Source organism: Poecilia mexicana, unplaced genomic scaffold (assembly GCF_051168715.1).
Source record: "Poecilia mexicana isolate PSO_F unplaced genomic scaffold, ASM5116871v1 scaffold_3, whole genome shotgun sequence".
In the NCBI taxonomy this organism is placed as follows: domain Eukaryota; kingdom Metazoa; phylum Chordata; class Actinopteri; order Cyprinodontiformes; family Poeciliidae; genus Poecilia; species Poecilia mexicana.
Window position 1 is genome coordinate 3,992,499 of NW_028263372.1, and position 20,822 is coordinate 4,013,320.

The following is a 20,822-nucleotide window of genomic DNA, read 5'->3' on the forward strand; positions in this document are numbered from 1 at the left end:
GCTGGTATCAGCTTTGCTGGAACTCTGGAGGTTGTATCTCTGATGGGTGGTTGATCTGGATTGCGCAGTCGTATGTCATGCTGAATGAGATGGGTGAAACCTGGCTTTGTGCTGAAAAGTTCTTTTGGCAGAATAGTCAGCAGTTCTCCTTGCTGTTCTGCCGACAGATGGCTTACATCTGGCAGAAGCTGTTCGCCCGCTTTAGATGGAAGGAATTGCTCTTGAAGCTCTTCTTCATCGATTACAGCTCGAGCCCACAACTGCATTGATGGAACTGGCCGTTCAGTCCATTCCTTTAACATGTTGACATGAAAAACTTGTTGTTTTTTCCGCCGATCTGGCATGTTGAGTTCGTAAGTGACAGGACCTACTTTCTTGTTAATGACAAAAGGCCCCTGCCACTTGGCTAAGAGGCTGCTCTCAGTAGTTGGTAAAAGTAACAACACTTTCTGTCCTTCTGTAAAGGTTCTCCTACGAGCTGTTTTATCATAGTTCTTCTTTTGACGCTGTTGGGCTTCTACCAGGTTACTATGAGCCAGTTCCTGAAACTGTTCAAGTTTATCCCTCATTTTCAACACATACGAGAGTGATGTACACTGTTTTTCAGGTCTGGTCCCCTCCCAGGCCTCTTTGAGGACATCTAGTGGACCCCTGACAGTATGACCATACAAAAGTTGAAATGGAGAAAACCCAGTAGATGCTTGAGGTACTTCTCTATAAGCAAAAAGCAGAAATGGTAACCACTGATCCCAGTCTTTCCCCGAGTCTTTTACAAACTTTTTCAACATTGACTTCAGGGTTTTATTAAACCTTTCAACAAGTCCATCAGTTTGAGGATGGTAGGGACTAGTTTTGACCCCGGTAATTCCCAGAAGTTTATAAACCTCTTTCAATAAGTTTGAAGTGAAGTTCGACCCTTGATCTGTAAGTATTTCTCTGGGAATTCCCACCCTTGAAAACAGCTGAACCAGACAATTGGCTATTTGGCGAGCTTTAACTCGTCTTAATGGGAAAGCTTCAGGGTACCTAGTTGCATAGTCGCACACCACTAGAATGTATCTATGTCCTGAGCTACTCCTCTCCAGCGGACCAACAATGTCCATAGCAATACGAGAGAAGGGGGTGTCTATTACTGGCATAGGAATAAGTGGGGCTCTGTCACCTTTCTTACTCGGAGCTGTTAACTGACACTGCGGACATGATTTGCAGTATTGTACAGTATCTGAAAACTGTTGCGGCCAAAAAAACCGGCTTGACATTCTGGAGAAAGTTTTCACATATCCCAAATGACCCGCCCAAGGAGCTGAATGTGCCAACTGTAAAACTATTGGCCTTAAACTTATGGGAACTACTAACTGGTCACCCACTTTGCTACGACGATACAGGCGTTCATTCTTTATAATGAAAACTTCCCGAACTCCCTCTGTAATTTGTGTTGATTCTGTTACACACTTAGCAAAAAGAGACGATAAAGAGGGGTCCTGCCTTTGTAGTTGGACAATATTGCTCGGGATCACCAGTAGCTCATCAATGTCAGGTTCAGAAAGTAACTCAGCAACTTCTGTCCCCTTTACCCTCTCATGTCTCCTCTGCATTCTGCTTTTTCTTGGACATTGACGTGTTAGACCTTCCTCACCAGGAATTTCAGTGTTAGCAAAAGGTAACTCACTCAAACCAGGCACTGACTGAGACTTCCTAGAGCTAGACCTAGTGACGGCTAGCAGACCCTCACTTGAAGTATCTAGATCTTTCTCTGTCTTTGCCAACATGTCCCTGAGGAGAGGCATATCCCGACCCAATACAACCTGGTAGGGAAGTTTATCCATCACTCCTACAGTAAGTAAATGTTCCTGGTCATGAACTTGAAGGACAACATTGGCCATGGGGTAATCAACATCATCCCCATGAACACACCAGACTTTAACTTTACCAGAAAATGTGGTGTCTCTGGGAAGACAATCTTGTCTAACGAGGGTGCGGCTACTGCCTGAATCTAATAAGGCAACACATGGCTTTCCCTCAATGAAAACACAAATCGTGTGCTCCTGACCCCTAGAGGGTACAGCAGACTCAGGTTTTTCCCCCTGTAAATCAAAACACTCTGGTGAAAAACACATGCAAGTTTTACTGACTTGTAGACCCGGGCAATCAGCCTTAAAATGACCAGTTTGGCCACAAGAGTGACAAACCAAAGGACCTCTTTGTTTAAATTCCCTGACACGATTATTGCCGCTGAACGGGGAACTGTCTTTGTGATATTTATGTCTATGTCCATTCCCAGCCCCCGACTTACCCACCATTAAGGGGCCTGAACTCTGTTTCAAAGTCATGAACCCTTTGTGTGGGCGGCGAGCTGCAAGGAAAGCCTCCGCCATCTCTGCAGCTTCTTTTGAAGTGGAGGGGTTGCGCTCCTTCACCCAGGTTCGAAGATCCGGGCTGAGAACTCTCAGGAACTGCTCCAGCACCACGACATCTCCGATTTGTTCTCTTGTCCTCTTCTTTGGAACCATCCACTTTTCATACAGATCTTTCAGGCGTGTTCGCAGTTCCTTGGGTGTCTCGTCATCCCTCAACGATGTGGACCGGAACCTGGATCTGTAAGTCTCAGCACTTATTTCAAACTTCTCCAGTACAGCAGTTTTTACTTTATCATAGTCCATTGTGTCATCAGTGTCCATAGCTACATAAGCAGCTCTTGCTTTACCGCTGAGAAGAGGTGCCAGATGCAGGGCCCATTCTGTCCTTGGCCACTGACATCCGGTTGCAATTCTTTCAAATGTTGTCAAATAATGTTCAATATCTTCATCCTCACCATAGGGCTGCATCTTTGGACCTTTCCAACTGATTGTTCTCAGACTGGATGCTTGTGGTTCCTCAGATGTGCTGGGAGGGCTTCGTCTCTGTTGCACCGATTGTGGCACCTTTGGTCGCACCGCAGGACCGGGAAGTGTCCCAGGATCAGCTACAGCACCCTCCAGCTGCATCTGCTGCTCTTGACGTTCCATTTGGACCTCCTGCTGAAGTTGACTGAACTGGTGTTGCATTTTCCTCCACCGACCGTCTTGTATTTGTCTGTCGTGCTCCCATTTGGCTTCCTGGTCAGCATGCTGCTGCATCAGGCTTTTCAATAAAATTGAAAGTTCAGAAAGACTTTGTGCCTCAGGTCGCTGCTCACCGGAAGCTTCTGGTAGGCTTTCATCGTCTTGAGCCTCCTCTGTGGCACCCTCTATTGGCCCCTGATGTCTTTTAGATTTGGCTGATCTCTGCATTTCTGACACCTATCGGCCTGGAACCACCGCTGCCACCATTTGTAAAGTAGGTTAGGCTCAAGGGTCAGAAGTGAGCAGAAAATCAGGACCAGCCACGGTTTCAGTTTCTTCCAGTTATACGTTTTATTCAATCCTTTCTCAGACTTCTCTCCCAGCATTCAAAAACTCACTGGTTTTATACACATTTGGCACCACACCTGTGCTTAATTGGACACAGCCACCAAGGAACAGGTCAAACAAACAAATTCTAAACAAAGAAACACCAAAACTACAAATCAATTTACAAACTCCTACCTAATGAAATTATCTGCAAAATAAGTCACATGATCCAAAATAACTCCAAAAGATTATTTTTAAAGAAAAACAAACAAAGCAATACACAAAAGAAAAACCCTCTAATTGGTAGAACCCAATAAGGTAATCAATGACATCATCCAGCCACTCAATCAGGAAGTACTGGGTCGGCCCCTCCCACACTCCTGCAGATCTACAAGGGCAAATGATGGTGAATAGAAAGAAAAAATAAATACACCTTGAAACAAATTCAACCCACAATCCAGAAATAATAACCAACCTAAACATAGATAGATCCTGCAACATAATGCTAACACAAACAAACCCGGGATAGTAAGTAAAGCAAAATTGCAATGTTTACATTAATTATTATAACCAACTATAAAATAAGTGAATGATAAAATATAAGGGACAAGTGGTGAACATAAACTGAACCACTTTGTCACAATGGGAGAGACATTTCAGTATCTAAAACTAATAGAAAAAATTTAAGCAACATACTTGCATACTGGATGTGGACTGTTGGGTGTTAAATTCATGAGCAGTAAATATTGTGCTAATTATCAGTATTGAACCAAAGAAAGCAAGGCAGACCCAAGCCTTTAAAATTGTGATGTTTTTATAGATCAAACAGACTCAAAAAATTGTAACAGCAGCTGCACGGGGGGGCCTAATCAAATTTTTTGTCAGGGGGCCTAAGATTTCTGGCAGCGCCCCTGGTATGGAGTGCTGTAATTTGACGATAATAAATATAAACTGCTTGTGTGGGGAAAAAAAATCAATTTCACATCAGTTCAAAAGAGTAATAAATGGATTCGTATCATTCTTAATAGTTATCTACAGTGGGAAGCCTTTGTTCAAGAGGTTTTGAAGCTCGTCTCTGTGGTAGAAGTGAGTCCACTGTCCTGGATGTCAGCTGAAGTTATTTTTTTGTAACTTGTTTTTTTGTCGCTGGTGGCGGAAAATTTTGCTGGCCTCTTTGGCTGTGGCCTGGTTTAAATATAAACCCTCATTTACTACTTCTTAGACTTTAAGGACTGCTAATGTTTTACATCTTTTACCTGCTATGATGTTTAGCTACCTTCTCCTGCAGATTCCTTGATAATTATTTTGCTCTATATATGGCTCAGAATTCAACAGTCTGGGCTGAACTGGATACAACATCCAGAAACATTTTGATCAGGGTCATTTGGCTTGATTCTGTGGTCAGAATTTAAAAAAGAGTAAACAATAATTGTTTGATAATACATGCGTTATTCACTGGCCAACAGACTGTTCAACAATCCCATCACTCAAACTGTCTAAGACTGCTTGAAAATGCTAAGGTATATATATTTAGCAATATATTATTTATTATTATGTCCTAAGTCTATTTGGTCCAAAAATGGCTCAAAAATAGGAATTCTGCCTGAAAGATTAAAATTATAAGCAAAACTGTACTACTCAACAGCTGCTTGGGGGCTCCATGTGTTTCTTCTCTCCTATTTTTATATATATTTATTGTTTTCAACAGGACAGTTAACATACATTGACATATGAATTATCGAACAGTCTGCTATAACCAATTAGTGTGGGATGATGCTGACAACACTGGGATCTTCTATATACAGGTTCCAGAATACAACTGCCCAACCGTCATTTATATTACCAGAAAATAAGCAGCCACGATTAACAGAAAGAAAAGGTGATACCCCAACCCAACCCACCCCAGAATATTAAGGAAAAAAAAGAAAAAAAAACATAGATGGGGGAGACAGAAGAAAGAGGAAGAAAAAAAATAACTATACACACATACACATAATAAAACAGAAGACAACTAAATAAAATATTCAGCTCCGCCAGACTGCTGGGAATGAATGTATCAGGGTATATTAAATCACTTGTGCACCGACTGGTAGGCCAACCTACAGCCATTTTGACAGGCAGGGAGGTAGCAGGGCTACAGAGCCGGAGCAAGGCTGCCACTACCTGTGACCTACACCTGTGGAATCACTCAGATGTTCAAGGAATGGCCACCACACCCCAACATATCTGGGTACATTATTGTTGAGAGTATAGCATATTTTTTCAAGATGTAAACAGGAAGCCATGTTATTCAGCCAACATTTAAAAGAAGGAGGTGAGGCAGACTTCCACTCTGTAAGAATGACTCGTTTAGTTACAACCATCCCAAAAGAGAGAGCCTGTTGCATAGGCAAGGGTAGAGCAGAGCAGGAGTCAGATACCCCAAACAAGGCAATAAGACAATCTGAAGGTATCTGCTGTTTATAAGCAGTTAGATAGAGACAAAATATGTCAGACCAAAACGTTGTTAAATAATGGCAATACCAGAATTGATGTCCAAGGGTAGCCTTAGGGTGTCCAGATCTGTCACAGGCACTTGAATGATTTGGAAATATTTTACTCAACCATGCTTTAGAATAGTGCAGGCGATATACAACTTTAAACTGGATTAGTTGTAATCTAGCACTAATGGAGCAGTTTTTAATTCCCATCAGCACGCGATCCCAAAGTGCAGTAGAAATTGTAACTCCCAAATCTTTGGACCAAGCATCTCTGATATGAATGGATGATGTAGACATAGAAAAAAACATTCACAAATTGTGAGACAAGATGTCTGGAAGTAGGAGGTTTAACAAGAAGATCATAAAAAATATGCTGAACTGAATGCTGATTTAAATTCGAACTAAGTTGGTTTGCAAAGCTCCTAGCCTGCAAATAACGAAAAAAAATATTTGAGGACAGATTCAATTTAGACTGTAGCTGAGGGTATGATAAAAACTGTTTATTGATAAAAAGGTCATTGAGAGAGGAAAGGCCCCTGCTCAACCAGAGCTTGAAGGTAGGATCCAAAAGACCCGGCTTAAAGCAGGGGTTATGACACAAAGGGGTATACATAGACAGATCTCGAAGTTCTAAGACCCTCTTTATTTGTGTCAAAATCTTAAATGAGTTCCTAAGTATGAAGTCAGCAGCGAGTCTCTTGAGAGGGATATCAGGTTTAGAAAATAATATTGCAGGCAAAGAAGCAGAAGTTTGTAGTAACAAGTTATGGGATTCAATCTGAGGCCAACCAGGAAAAGAGGCAGAGGGTTTCCCCACCCCAGCAGTGCCCGACATCCAGAATGTCCAAGCCCTCGCATTGCAGGCCCAGTAATAATGCCGAAAGACTGGAAGACCAAAGCCACCCTCCCCCCTAGCCTTCTGCAAATGTGCCTTAGAGATTCGGGAAGGCTTATATCCCCAAACAAATGGCATGATAATTAAATCCAATGTTTTAAAGAAAGAGGAAGGAATAAAAATTGGGATATTTTGGAAGAGATAAATAAACTTAGGAAGTACAACCATTTTGATCATATTAATACGACCAATTAATGAGAGTGGAAGTAACCGCCAGTTGTCAATCCATTTTTTTAGCTTAGAGAGTAAATCTAAATAATTTAATTGAAAAAGTAGCTTAGAGTTTACAGGAATATTGATACCAAGATACACAAAATAGTCATGGGCGATTTTAAATGGTAAACTATTCAAGAAACCAGAGTCAAGTCCATCAGACAGAGGCACAAAAGCAGACTTAGTCCAGTTGATTGTGAAACCAGAGAACTGCCCAAAACTCTGCAGTGAGTCAAGAACAGCAAACATGTATCCCCACTCCACCTGATCAAATGCCTGCTGGGCGTCCAAAGATATGATTGCTGAATTGGTAAGAGCAGGAGAGTGTTGGAGAAAGAGAATCTTTCTGGAATTAATCCAGATTAATCTGGATGTACCAGAGCACTGATGTGGGAAGACAATCGATTAGCTAAAACCTTAGCAATAATTTTCTGATCAGAGTTAAGCAGGCTCAAGGGGCGATATGATGCCACATTAGTAGGATCTCTATCCTTTTTAAGTAAAAGACAAATATTGGCATCATTGTAGCAGTCCCTCAGACCCAAGAAAACACGGAGAGCTTCGACGGGTGCAGTAACTTCATATTTACTTCTTTCCAAACAAAGTTGTTGAAGTGCACTGAACATACCGTGCTTCGAATACACCGTGAAAACTAAAAGAGAATAAAATACATTTTGCTTAAGTGCTGTTATTTGACGCAAAACATGAATACATTATAATAATAACGCTAACTTCATAATGGAGCTCTAAACATGTACCTCGCTCCGCTGTCCAAGGGCTGCAAAGTTTATGGCGGTAAAGTCCGTGCGGTGCTGCCTTTAGCCTTTTAACCTGTTCTTAAGAATGTGCGCTACAGTTCAGAGTCATTAAGATGAAGAATATCCTCCTCTTCCTCTTGTCCGTGGGATATTTCAGCCCAAAGCGCTGACTGACAGGAGGCTAGCAACACTTCCTCTCATTTTACGGTTTTAAATGAAGGCACTAACTCAACATGAACCAAACTACAGCGCCCCTACTGGGTACTATGGGTAGAATCAGCATATAAAACATTTAACGGGCATTTACACTCCCACCAAATCATGTATGATGAGAGCTTATTAACGATTCATGCATGATTTTAAGCATGACAAATGGACGTTAAAGAACTGAACAAACAAAAATACAGTTAACGTCACACATTAACCTTCAGCAATGTAATATCTGATGTGAGACTAATGAGCATCAGTTAGTGACTTTCTAAATGAACTACAAGTTTTTGAACAGGTCTTTCAATAATGTGAGGTTTGCGTGTTGTACCCTGCTTCTTTGCTGGATTTCGATCACCAACTTGAAGTTTGACTCTGCGCACCAAGCCATCATCCTCTTGTGGTGCTTCAACAACTCGACCCAGTTGCCACTGACTTCTGGGAAGCATGTCTTCCTTTATGATGACGATGTCATTTACCTCAAGATTGCGACGAGGTAGATGCCATTTTTGTCTTGTGGATATGTTCAGAAGGTACGCCACTTTCCACCTACTCCAAAACTGTTCCATTAGATATTGCACTCTGCGCCATCTTTTTCTTGCATACAAGTCTTCCTTCACAAACTTTCCAGGAGGAGGCAGTGCAACCTTTGATTTCATTAATATGAGATGGTTTGGAGTCAGAGGTTCAGGTGATTTAGGGTCATTGATTCCATCAATGCTTAGTGGTCGGCTATTGATTATAGACATTGCCTCATAAAACAGTGTTCTTAGGGAAGTGTCATCCAGCCTGCCTTGTGATTGAGCGATGGTGGCATTGAGAACACTGCGGATGGTTCGAATCTGTCGTTCCCACACACCTCCGGCATGGCTGGCAGATGGGGCATTAAATACGAACTCGCACTGTTTATCTGCAAGGAAAGCCTGCAGGGCGTTTCTGTCACATTCTTTGAGCGCCTCCTTTAGCTCATTTTTGGCCCCAATGAAATTTGTACCTTGATCGCAGTACAACTTACAGACAGCTCCTCTTAAGCTGATAAAGCATCGTAGGCCATTAATGAAAGAGTCTGTAGACAGGTTTTCTAGCATTTCAATGTGGACTGCGCATGAGGAAAGCCAGGTAAAGAGGAGTCCGTACCTCTTTTGCTCTTTGCGACCTTGCTTTGTGGTGAATGGTCCGAAACAATCCATTCCACTGTAAATGAAAGGATCTGAGACTTCAACTCGTTCCTTCGGTAGTTCAGACATGCGCTGTTCTTCAGGAGACCGCCGAAGTTTTCGACATTGAACACATCTGCTTATTAGCTTTGCAACTTCTTTGCTTCCACCAATCACCCAAAACCCATTTGCTCTGATCTCCATGAGCGTCTGGCTTCGGCCTTGATGACAAATCTTTGAATGAAAGTGAGACATGATCAGGTTTGTAATGTGATGGTCCTTTGGGAGAATAATAGGGTGTTTCAAACCTTGGCAGAGTGTTGACTTTTTTAGTCTTCCTCCAACCCGGAGAAGTCCCTGATCTACAACGGGATCTAGTTGAAAGAGAGGGCTTGAACTTGGGAGACTATCATTTACTTTCAATGCTCTCAGCTCTTGAAAGAAGGATTGCTGTTGGAGGAGTTTTATTATTACGTCAGCTGCTCCCTTGCGTTCATCTGCTGTTATGACACTGCCATATTGGGTTTTGTTTGGTCTCAGTCTTTTTATTCTTGCCACTACTTTAAGGAGCATTGACCAGCTAGAAAACCTGTTGAAGCGTCTGAGGATAGTATCTTGTTCGCTTTTTTGAGTCGTAAAGGTTTTGACTGCTTTAACTTCTGGATCACCTACCAACAGTTCAGCTGAGGGGGCAGCTGAGTAGGAGATCTCTTGTTCCCACAGAAACTTTGGGCCAGACAACCAGCAGGTTGTCATAATCTCTGATGCACCAAGGCCTCTAGAGGCATGGTCCGCTGGATTCTGAGCTGTGTCAATGTAATGCCACTGTTTGGGATCTGTAGTTTCCCTAATCAACTGGACACGATTTGCAACAAAGACGTGAAATCTTTGTGCCTCGTTGTTGATATATGCCAAGACTACTTGGGAGTCAGTCCAAAAGAACTCCTCATCAACATTAATCTCAAGCTCTGATCTCAGCTTAACGCTCCTCTTAGCTGAAGTGACTGCGGCTGACAGTTCGAGTCGTGGTATGCTTATAACTTTGGTAGGTGCGACTCTAGCTTTAGCTATAACCAGACTGCAGTGCACTTTGCTGTCATCACTTATGAACCTAATGTAGGAACATGCTCCATAGCCTGTGTTACTGGCATCGGAGAAGTGATGCAGTTCCACTTTAGCAATGTCTTTTAGTTCAGGTGGATGGTAACATCTGGGTACTACAACTGATTTCAGTTTTTCCAAACCATTTTTCCAGTCCTCCCACCGTGAGCGCAGGTTGTCGGGAATGGGGTCATCCCATTCAGTACCTCTACGGCAGAGCTCTTGTAGGATACTTTTGCCACTCAAAGTGAATGGAGCTACAAACCCCAGTGGGTCGTACAAAGATGAGATAACTGACAGTAGGCTCCGGCGAGTAGGAGGCTGGTCCTTTGTGTTTACACTGAAGTTGAAGGTGTCATTTTTGACTGACCACTGGATTCCAAGCACATGGCTTTCAGATGTAGTATCAGGTTTGAGGTTGAGTGACTCTGTTGTATTGGCTCTTTCTGAGGGTGGTAGATGAGAGAGAGCATCACTTTGGTTGGAATTAAACTTGTGCAGACGTAAACCCGCAAGTTTGCACAGGGCTTGTGTTTTGTTTATGAGCTCTTGAGCCTCTTTGACTGATGGGACACTTGTCAACCCATCGTCTACATAAAAGCTTCTTTCGACAAAGTCGGAGGCCTTCGGGTAGTCGGATTTGTGCTGTTGTGCTAGGTACTTAAGGCCAAAATTAGCACATCCAGGGGATGATCCAGCACCAAACAAATGCACAGCCATTCTGTACTCTTTGGGTTCTACATCTAGTTGTCCATCAGGCCACCATAGAAATCGTAAGTAGTTACGCATTTCTGGACAGACAAAGAACTGATGGAACATTCGTTCGACGTCGCAGATGATGGCTACATTCTCCCTTCTGAAACGAGCACTCCCACCAGTGAATTAATCATATCAGGACCTGTGAGAAGAGTATCGTTCAGTGAGACACCAAGAAACTTAGCAGAACAATCAAAGACGACTCTTAACTTTGTTGGCTTTTTGGGATGGTACACCTCATGGTGTGGGATGTACCAAGCGATCTCATCATCGGTCACAGGAGGGGCTAGTTCTGCATCACCACTGCTGATAACGTCTTTCATAAAGGCATTGTAATGCTCGTGATACTGTTTGTCAGCTTTTAGCCTTTTCTTTAGGTGTTGCAGTCAAACTGTGGCTAGCCTCTTATTGTTGGGAAGGACTGGTGGCTTGCTGTCTTTGAAGGGAAGGGGCATCTGATAATGTCCATCTTCTCTCTGCTTTATTGTGTGACTGAGTAGTTGTAAGAAACGAACATCATCCTGGGATACGTACTTATCCTCATAGTTTCTCTCATTGAAGTCTGACTCTAAGACTTTAAGCACATCAGCAGCTGAGGGGGTGGGCATTTGTTTGACATTGACACGGTGCACATAACTCTGATTTCCCTTTCTGTCTAAGTGGGGATTAGCAGACCCAATGATACTCCAACCAAGTATGGTTCTTTGTGCAAAAGGCTCATTTAATTGTCCTGTGACAATTTCTAGGGGAGCTAGAGCTGATGGACAGTCATAACCAATTAACAAGCCCACTTCACAATCTTGAAGTGGCTGTAACTGGTTGGCTAGGCCTTTAAGGTGTGGCCACTGAAGTGCAGTTTCTCTAGTGGGAATATGAGACTTGTCAACTGGGATAAAGTCACGAGAGTAGGCTTGTTTTATTTTGACATGAGCATCAGAGTCTACACACCTGTAGGTTGCTAGCAAGTCTACTTGCCACAACTGTGTCAACAGAGGTCATTGTGCTGAGCTTTAACTGTACTGGTTGCTTATCCACATTCAGCTCAGAGGCCAGGTCTCCTAAAATGAAGGAAGAGTCACTTTGGGTGTCAAGCAAGGGCATATGTGAGTATTTCTTTCTGTGGCTCTGATGCAGCTGACACAAAAACTGGTACTATGCTGGATGTTGCAGATGTTTTTCTTGTAAGTACATGGGTCATAACTTTATGTACTTCCTTGTTTCCATTTTCAGCGGGGGAAACAGAGTCCTCAGTTTTCATTTCTTTGGGTTCCTTTACTCCCTCTGTGTGGAGACAGGTAGGGTGACGTCGGCCACACTTACTGCAGGAGTGACGTACTTTGCATTCTTTAGTTACATGGCCTTTTCTCAAACATCCAAAGCAGAGGTGACTTTCACGAATGAAAACTTTCTTTTCATCAATGGTTTTTGCTGCAAATGTAGGACACTTGGCTACACCATGCAGTTCGTCCTTGCAAAACAAACAAGGTGGCTTAGGTTTATTACTAACCACTGTGGGGAAGGGAGACTTTGACTGGACAGTTGTAGTAAGTGCTTTAGCTCTTTTAATGTGTCTCTCCTCTGTTTTTTCACTTATTAGGAATGGTGAGGCGACAGGGTGACAAGCAACTTTCGCTTCCTTTTGTAAGAACTGTGTGAAGTGAGCAAAGCTGGGGTACTCCTGATGTTTGTCTAACTCTTCCACAACGATACGACTCCATCTCTGTATTATCCAGTCCGGCAGTTTTTTGAGAAGTTTGTGATTTTCCTCACAATCATTAACTCAGGACTCAGGAAAATGCCCAAGCTCAATGGAAGACTTGACCATACGCAGAGTAAGTGGCGACACCATATCGATATGGGACTTGTAAAACTCGATTCCGAAGCCGTCAGGTCCGCATGCCTTTCCACTAGGAAAAGAGCAGATTGCTGCCTTTATCTCCTCCAGAGTTACATCACCATCTAGTTCCAGCCTGACGGCATCTGTAAGAGTTGGAATGTCCAATGGTTGAATAAAGTGCGTGATATCCTCTGTAGATGCAGTTGTATTAGATGCATAGAGTTTATAATAGTATTGAAAGAAAGTTTTATTTATTAGCTTATGATCTGTCAGAAGCTGACCTGAAGGAGAAACAATCTTATTGATAGCCCGCTTGACCTGCATTCCCTTCAACTGCCAGAGCCTCTGTCGCAGCCTCTGATATCCTTAATAACCCGCTCACCCAAAATGCAGTTATAATCATACTTTAAATTCACGATAGAAGAAAATATGTGGTCAGAATTAGAGCTACGGAATGTGTTTTCCAGGGTGATTCTTTTAATATTGGATTGATATGATATAATATCACCTCTTATTACGACCTTCAAAGATTCCCAGAGAGTAGAATCAGAGACGGCACCATTATCATTGTAAGCCAAAAAGTCTGAGATCTTCTTAGAATCAAATTTGCAAAAGGAGCTGTCCAAGTATAAGGAGAGATTAAGTTTCCAATTGTATTGTGCTCTTTGAATATCAAAGTTAAATTCAACTGACAACAGTGAATTTAACTCAATGGTCAGAGATGAGAATAGAGTGATAGGTAGATTTAAGAACACGGGGTAATAAGTTTGAGTCAACCAAAAAATAATCAATTCTTGTTGAGGATTTGTGAACCGAATAAAAAAAGGAATATTGCCTCTCTATAGGATGTAAATGCCGCCAGACATCAACCAGATCTAAAGACGTTGCTAACGTCTTTAGACCTGCAATGAACTCCACTTCATTGCAGTCCATTGAAGTGGACTGCAATGGTGGGGCGGGTTTAGGAGAGGACCTGTCAAGCACAGGGTTGAGGTAATTGTTAAAATCACCCCCAACAATGATTCTATACACGCTGTGCTCCGCTACAAGACTAAATACTTTTTTGTAAAAGTCTGGACAGTCAAAAATAGGTGCATAGATGTTAAGAAGGGCCAGAGGGACAGAATTAAGGATCCCAGTAATAAGTATGTATCTCCTTCCTGAATCAGTCACTTGAGACTCAAATATGAATGGTATGGTTTTACGGATGAGAATGGCAACCCCTCTCGCCCTGGAGGTGAAGTTGGATTGATACACCTGCGACACACAGGATGTCCTCAAGCATCTCTGCTCTGTAGGTGAGATATGTGTTTCCTGTAGGAACACAACATCAGAAGACAGATGCTTTAAGTGAGAAAAGACATTGCCCCTTTTGAGAGCCCTACCCATACCCCTACAGTTCCAGGTGGTGAGGGTAATGGGATTTACGGCTGGCTTGGAAGGAGCACCATCAGAATACATTCAAAACGGTAGACGAAAAAAACATTGTCGGAGCTGAATAAGGGGAAAAAGAAAGGGAAAGAAAGAAAAGAAAAAGGCACCCACCCACCCTTCCTCCCCTCCCTGCCCCCCACCCTTCACCCAAGAAACCAAATACCACCCCTGAACCACCCACCTCCCAATACCACACTGCAGTGGAAAAACAGACAGTGCTTCCCCTTGAACTAAGGGAGGCTGCTGGGAACCGACCAGAGGAACACACTAATGGAACTTCCATAACCACTCTGAAATAAGGAGCAAAACCCTGTGAATCTCCAGGATACAATAAACTGTATAAATGGAACACCTGAACAATTATAAGTTTCAGCGATCAGGTATATAGAGACGGCAAAGAGATATGCAAAGAGAGTATTGAAGCTAAAAAGAACTTAAGTACTTTATACCCGGCATGACCGCTGACAACATAACATGTAGCTAATATATGGGTAGAGAATGAAAAAAAAAAAACAAACAAAAAAAAAAAAACACCACCATCTGTGCAATGCTTTAAGGCAGTGGTCCCCAACCCCCAGTCCGTGGACCAATTGGTACCGGGCCGCGCAAGAAATAATTAAATATTTCCGTTTTATGTATTATTTGAGTCTGGAGGACCTTTTATTTTGAAAATTCTTTAACCGGATTCTCTCAGTTACTTGCGTGTCAACACTGAGCCCACAAGCAGCAAAATGAGTAAGAAACGGATCAGGTGTCTTTGGAAAGTTTCTTTGCAAAGGGGAAAAGGCCCAGAGAAGAGACAGGAGGATGGATTTATCCCGGACCGGTAGGCGAGTCCCACATTACAAGCCGCTCTGCGTAACATGCGGCGACCGGCTGCTAATGAGGCAATGAAGCTTCAAACTGCTTCGCCACGTAGAGACCAAGCAGGCTGTGAACATAAGCAACACTTCGGGTGTCATTGTCTCTCATCACTCCCAGATGGGACTATCTCGTTGCAGAGAAACAAGCTCAGGGCTCCCGTTAGTCATTATTGTGACTTAAAATTTTCATGAAAGTAAAATGTTTGTTTTTGTGGCGCATCTGTATCTTATTTTGAAGGGATATGTAAACGTTACCATAGTGACCAGAGTCAGAGAGCGTTTGGGCAGTGGTCGAGAGGAGATGAGTAGAGTTTGTGAGTCTTAAGTCTGGTTTAGATGGAAAGATTTATGAATTGTCGTCCGATTTTCCAAACCTCTGTGACCACAGAGCTGATAAAAGCACAACAGGTTCGATCGGTTCGTGTGTCCAGCCACATGGCAGGAGCAACACGAACCGATTCCAGTCACAAACATCACGATTCCAGAAGAAAATCCACAAAACCCCCAACATAGTACACGGGAATTTAGAATGACCAAACATGGATGACGATGTAGAAGCAATAGTGACAGTTTGTGGACTCATTTTAAGAGATAAAAGAAACAAAAAGAAAAGGCGGTGGATAAAACACAGCAGGAGCAGCCGCTCTATTTGCTGCACTATGATTTGGACGTGACTATGTTTTTTCATGGTTAACATTTTTTACTTAATAAACATAATAATGACCTTTACATATAATAATAAACATTTCCACATATCATCTCCGATATCTACCGGACTCTCAGTTGCGTGATATGTCTGCTGTTTGGGATTCCCCTCTGTTCTTACGTCACCGCGCTTTCTGATTGGCTACCTGTCACATTCAGCAGGTTGTATTCTCGTTCCCAGTCAGGGAAAACTCCACAGGCTGCGATAAAAAGGCCAAGACAACCCAAATTGGGGATATTCAGGATTTAGTGGGAACACCAACATGCAGAAGCCTTATCTGACGGTTCACACCCCCCGCCCCCCCGGGCCGCAGCAAACTTTTCTAAGTCTTGACCGGTCCGTGGTAATAAAAAGGTTGGGGACCACTGCTTTAAGGTACAGAATATACCATTGGCCGAGCAAGCAAGACCAATGAGCCTAGGTTCAGACATCTGCAGCGGCAGAGATGGAAACGGCGAAATGTTCAGCCTCTGCCGGGGAGAGAAAAGTCTTAACAATGTTGTGTAAAACCTGCAGCTTGGCTGAATAGTGCAGCGTGCACTTAGCGCCCGCCTCAGTTAACTTCTTCCTCACGTTGTTGCAGGTCATCCGTTTAACCACAACTTCAGCTGTGTAGTCAGGAAAGATGGACACACGGGCTCCGTCGTACATCAGGGGTGAATGCAGGCGGCTGAGTCGCAGAATGTTAGCCACGTTCCTATCATTGTGAATCTTTGCGATGATAGCTCGTGGTCGCGCCTCGGGTTGTGGTTTTGGCCTAAGACTGTGGTGGACACGGTCAATCTTGATGGGCTTGACAAAGTTATCCTTCCCGAGTACTTCCAGTAACAGCCGTGAAATAAAGTCAGTAGGGCGACCCTGTTCCTCGCCTTCTTTGATGCCAAGCACCCTTATGTTGCACCTGCGGGACCGACCTTCCAAATCACTAAGCTTTACCTTCAACAGGGCGTTAGCTTCCTGGAGCTCATAACAGGAGGCCTCGAGGGCCGAGATGCGGCCATCAGCAGACGACATGGCTTCATCAATGGTGACGACTCGGCTCTCCGTTGTTTTTGCACGGCAGCAAGAGAAGCTTCAATAGCTTTGAAACGACCCTCCATGGACTTCTTTAGGTCATCAATAAGATCGAAAAGTTTAGCAACTTTCAAACCCTGGGCTGTAACAGCAGCTAAAATAGCTTTGTTGCTAGCTCCGGAGCTCGGCTGAGCTGTCTCCTTCAGTGCGCCGTCCTTCTTCCCCATTTTGAAAAATAAAAAGTGAAAAAAAAGTAATCCCACTCACTTGAAATAAAACAATATAGAATAAAGTACCAGGTATGTTATATTAAAAACGAAATTTGTGGAGACATCATGGAGCCTCACAAAAAAGTGCTTACTCCATTGCAGCGCTCTAGCGCCACCCCCCCTATTAACACTATCAATGATGACCAGAACTCTGTCGTTAGTTTCTCCACACATTTCTCCTTTCAGCCTGGCTGTCATTAAGGTAGAGGTTCCCAAACTGTGGGGCGCGCTCCCTATGGGGGGTGCCGTGCCATTGCAGGTGGGGGGGCGGGCGCGGGAAGCCATCTGGATGAAGAAAGAAAGAAAAAAAAAAAAACAAAAAAAAAAAACGAACGCTGTATGCGCTGGGTTTTTACCTTAGAATGGCCAACTCTGTTATTCTTCTGTCAATTTGATACAATAGGGTCTTCCGCACTTCCCATATCTGTGTCCTCTGTCACTTTTATCAGCAGTTAGAACTGTTTAATCCGTTGTTAACATGTCGTAACCTGTTTTTCCGAGCCGCCTTTAAACGCAACATGAGCGCTACGACGCTTGCGCTGGGTTTACACCTGTGCAGCAGTGAAGGAGACCTGCTGCTGCTGTGCAGGGCTACGCAGGTGTGTTAGAATCATGGCAGCAAACCAGCAAAACGCAAAGAACTTTTCAGTTTTTCCCCCAAACTAACAGACTGTTGAGTAAAGCTGTTGGATGCAGGTAAAATAAGCAAAAAGATGACTAGCTAGCTAATATCAGTCGAGTCCGGCCCTGCACCCGACCTCTCACCTACTCTGTATAGTTTAGGGGAAACACCATAATGCAAAAGGCACCTGAGTTCATCACTATTCTTAACTAAAGTAATATTTCTTAGTAACCAACAGACCTCATGCGGCAGATAAAGGAGCGCCTGGAGCCCATACACATCCTCATGGAAGACTGCTGCCCTTCCTTCTTTACGGTCCCCGTCTTCAGGTCCAGAATTCGTCCTATGGAACCACAAATGGAAGTGGGAAATAAAATGTGAAGGCAACACAGTTTGTTGTCTACTTGGGAGCGGCTACATATGCTGCATTTTGAGGAAATTGTAACAGGCGATTTTTTAATCGCCTGTTACAATTATAATCACCTGTTGTATTATAATACAACAGGTTGTATTTTATGAACTGTGCAATACTGTGAGAGCTTTGGTGGAGCCAGCTGCACATTGTCCGAGAAAACAATCAAACTACAAACCACAAAGAAAGACTGCTTCCTGTCGTCTTTGTGATTTTTGCCAGTAGTAACATCCAAGTACACCTCACTGCAGCAAACAGAAATGGGTGAGGAAGGACCATGCGACAGACTCATACCATATTTGGAAATGGGACAATTGCACTTCGGAAATGAGAGGACGCTGTGAAAATATCACAGTTTTTAAAATAAATTAAAAACAAGAGGCCACAGATAATATAGGAATATTATCTGTGGCCTCTTGTTTTTAATTTATTTTAAAATCTGTGATATTTTCACCTTTAGGAAGGAGATCCACTGTCGGCATGTATTTAAACTTCTCTCTTTTATTTACTACAGCACCACTCACAGTTCTTAAAATTCTGAAGCTTTATATGTACTTCTAAATCTGCTTGTAAGTAGAATCCTTTGGGGTCTTATACTGCCTCTAGTGGTGTGAGGGTGGTAACACAGCTAACATAAATACATCACTAAATCAGAATACCACAAACTTTAATTATTATTAACTTCATAAAGGATACATTCTTTAAAACACCAAGCTATCTAATTTTCTTTAAAATGTAGAGCTAATTTAATTATCTAAACAAGACCTTAAAGCGGGCCCAGTTTCACTTGATGACCAACCTATTGAAAATGTGGCAATTTTTAATACCTTAGGTCATTCCTGGACAGTCAGCTCACTTATGCTGAAAAAACTGACTATATTTTTAAGAAATGCTCACAGAGACTCTGGCCACATTCACACTTCAGCATGAAGTGACCCAATTGTGTTTTCTTTTTTTTTTTTTTGCCTTAATGTGACCTTATCTGATCTTTTCATTTAACAGCTCATTTTAGGGCAGTGTCTACTCTCATTTTCATCTCTTATAGCAGGAATGGCACACACAACCATTCCAACCATGATATAGCTCAATTTTTTGCATGGGGTTGTAGATTTTTCAGACTCCCAGATTCTGGCAACCATAAAGTAAAACATAAAATATTTAACACAAATGATAACCAGAGCAATTGTTAGCAGAAAAAAATATGCAACTACATTTACCTGTCATTGAGTTTTCTGAAGTGCTGAGTTGTTCTCTCAACTTGTCCACATCGTCTGGGTGAACCTGCTCATACAGGGTACTGCCAAGCCACTCTGACTGGGGATGGTTCAGCACTGGAGTCACAGAATCTGACACATAGATGACTCGGCCAGTCTCTGCCGCCACCACAAACAAGAAGCCATCTGCTGCTTCCAGAATCAGGTGCTTCAGTTCCTACAGGATCAAAAAGGCCCAGAGAAGACTTTTGAGAAACGAAAGCCATTGTTTGATCACCCTATGAAATGTGGCACATTGAGTTCTCTGTGCAAAAAAAACAAAACAAAAAAAAACAATTGTCATTGCCTATATAATAAGGGCAGTCAAAGTAGTGAGAGAAAAATGTTGAAAAAGGTCAACAATGGCAGGATGATGGCGGTAGGAGTTCTATTTCGTATAGGCTTCACCTTTTAAGGCTATTGTTAGTGGGTTTATCCCTCACACGCAGCACAGCACTGAAAAAAGGCTTAGTCCACGCCCACCTACTGGGTGAGCCCCACCCCGTCTGTATAAAAAACGGTCAGACCAGACAAACGGCTCCTTCTTTTTCTTCAGCGTAAGATAGCACTGTCTTAAGAGCGAACATCCATTTGTACCCGTCTTATCAGACGGGGTACATCATGTCCTTGACGGGCATTGGATCTGCGAGGGATGCCCGGGCCCCAGCACACTGACCTCGCCCTGACGCCTCAGCCCTCTTGCCGCTCCTGTGCTCTCCTCCCACCTGTGCATGATCAGCTGATTACCAGGTTCTCTGACCGGGCCCACCAGTGCGCCTATCAGATTACGGCTGACAGCAATAATGCTGCTTTGTTGGCATACGGCATCTCCAAGAGGGTGAAGGAAGCTGCCTTACCAGAGGAGCTGAAGGGCTCTCTCTGCAAGGCGGCTGATGCCATACTCAATCTGTGCACCACCTTAGCGATTTGTTCCTCTCGGATAGCTACCTGGGCTACTCTGATCCAGAGGACCACCTGGCTCCGCCTCTCACCATCTATGTCCAAGAAGCTCCAGAAGGACTTGCTGGATGTCACATCACCCCGATGTGCAGTTTGGTGCCAATTTCCAGTCTCTCCTATCGGAGTCTAAGAAGACTCAGAAGGTTTCGAAGTCCGTCCTCCGCTTGGAACGGCCACAACCTGTCCCCTGCACCTCCGGCCGCTAGGGGGACTGACGTGGCCGCCGTCAACACCAGAGACTGCAGCCTCTTCCCATTCCGCTCTGCCACCCTCCTCCACCTCTTGGCAGTTCTTTTCACCACCCAGTGACCTAGCGTCTCCCCAGAGGACGTCAGCCCGAACCATCCGGTTCCAGCCAGCCACAGGGACCACGGAGAAGTCAAGCTAGGAAATGACTAGCTGGGGGGAATGTGTGTGGTAATATGAAATATTTTGAAATAAAACACAAACATATCGCTGAGAGCAAAATTCCTGCAGGTTCCAACTCTGTCAGATCAGCTGATCTCACAGCAGCTTC

At 43.4% G+C, this 20,822-nt stretch overlaps 1 protein-coding gene and 1 long non-coding RNA gene across 2 annotated transcripts in view; both read right to left on the reverse strand.

Annotated features, from left to right (window-relative positions):
- Positions 1-20,822, reverse strand: part of arnt2 (aryl hydrocarbon receptor nuclear translocator 2) — a 172,954-nt gene that overhangs the window by 124,080 nt on the left and 28,052 nt on the right. The window contains exons 5-6 of the mRNA XM_088004065.1: positions 19,310-19,523; positions 17,921-18,023 (exon numbers count right to left, since the gene is read on the reverse strand). Of these exons, the coding sequence (XP_087860191.1) occupies positions 17,921-18,023; positions 19,310-19,523 (317 nt within the window). The remainder of the gene's footprint in view (positions 1-17,920; positions 18,024-19,309; positions 19,524-20,822) is intronic.
- Positions 7,526-7,914, reverse strand: LOC148160114 (uncharacterized). The gene is made up of 2 exons (XR_015762587.1): positions 7,715-7,914; positions 7,526-7,608 (listed from the first exon to the last, which is right to left on the reverse strand). It is a non-coding gene; the product is annotated as an uncharacterized LOC148160114 (long non-coding RNA).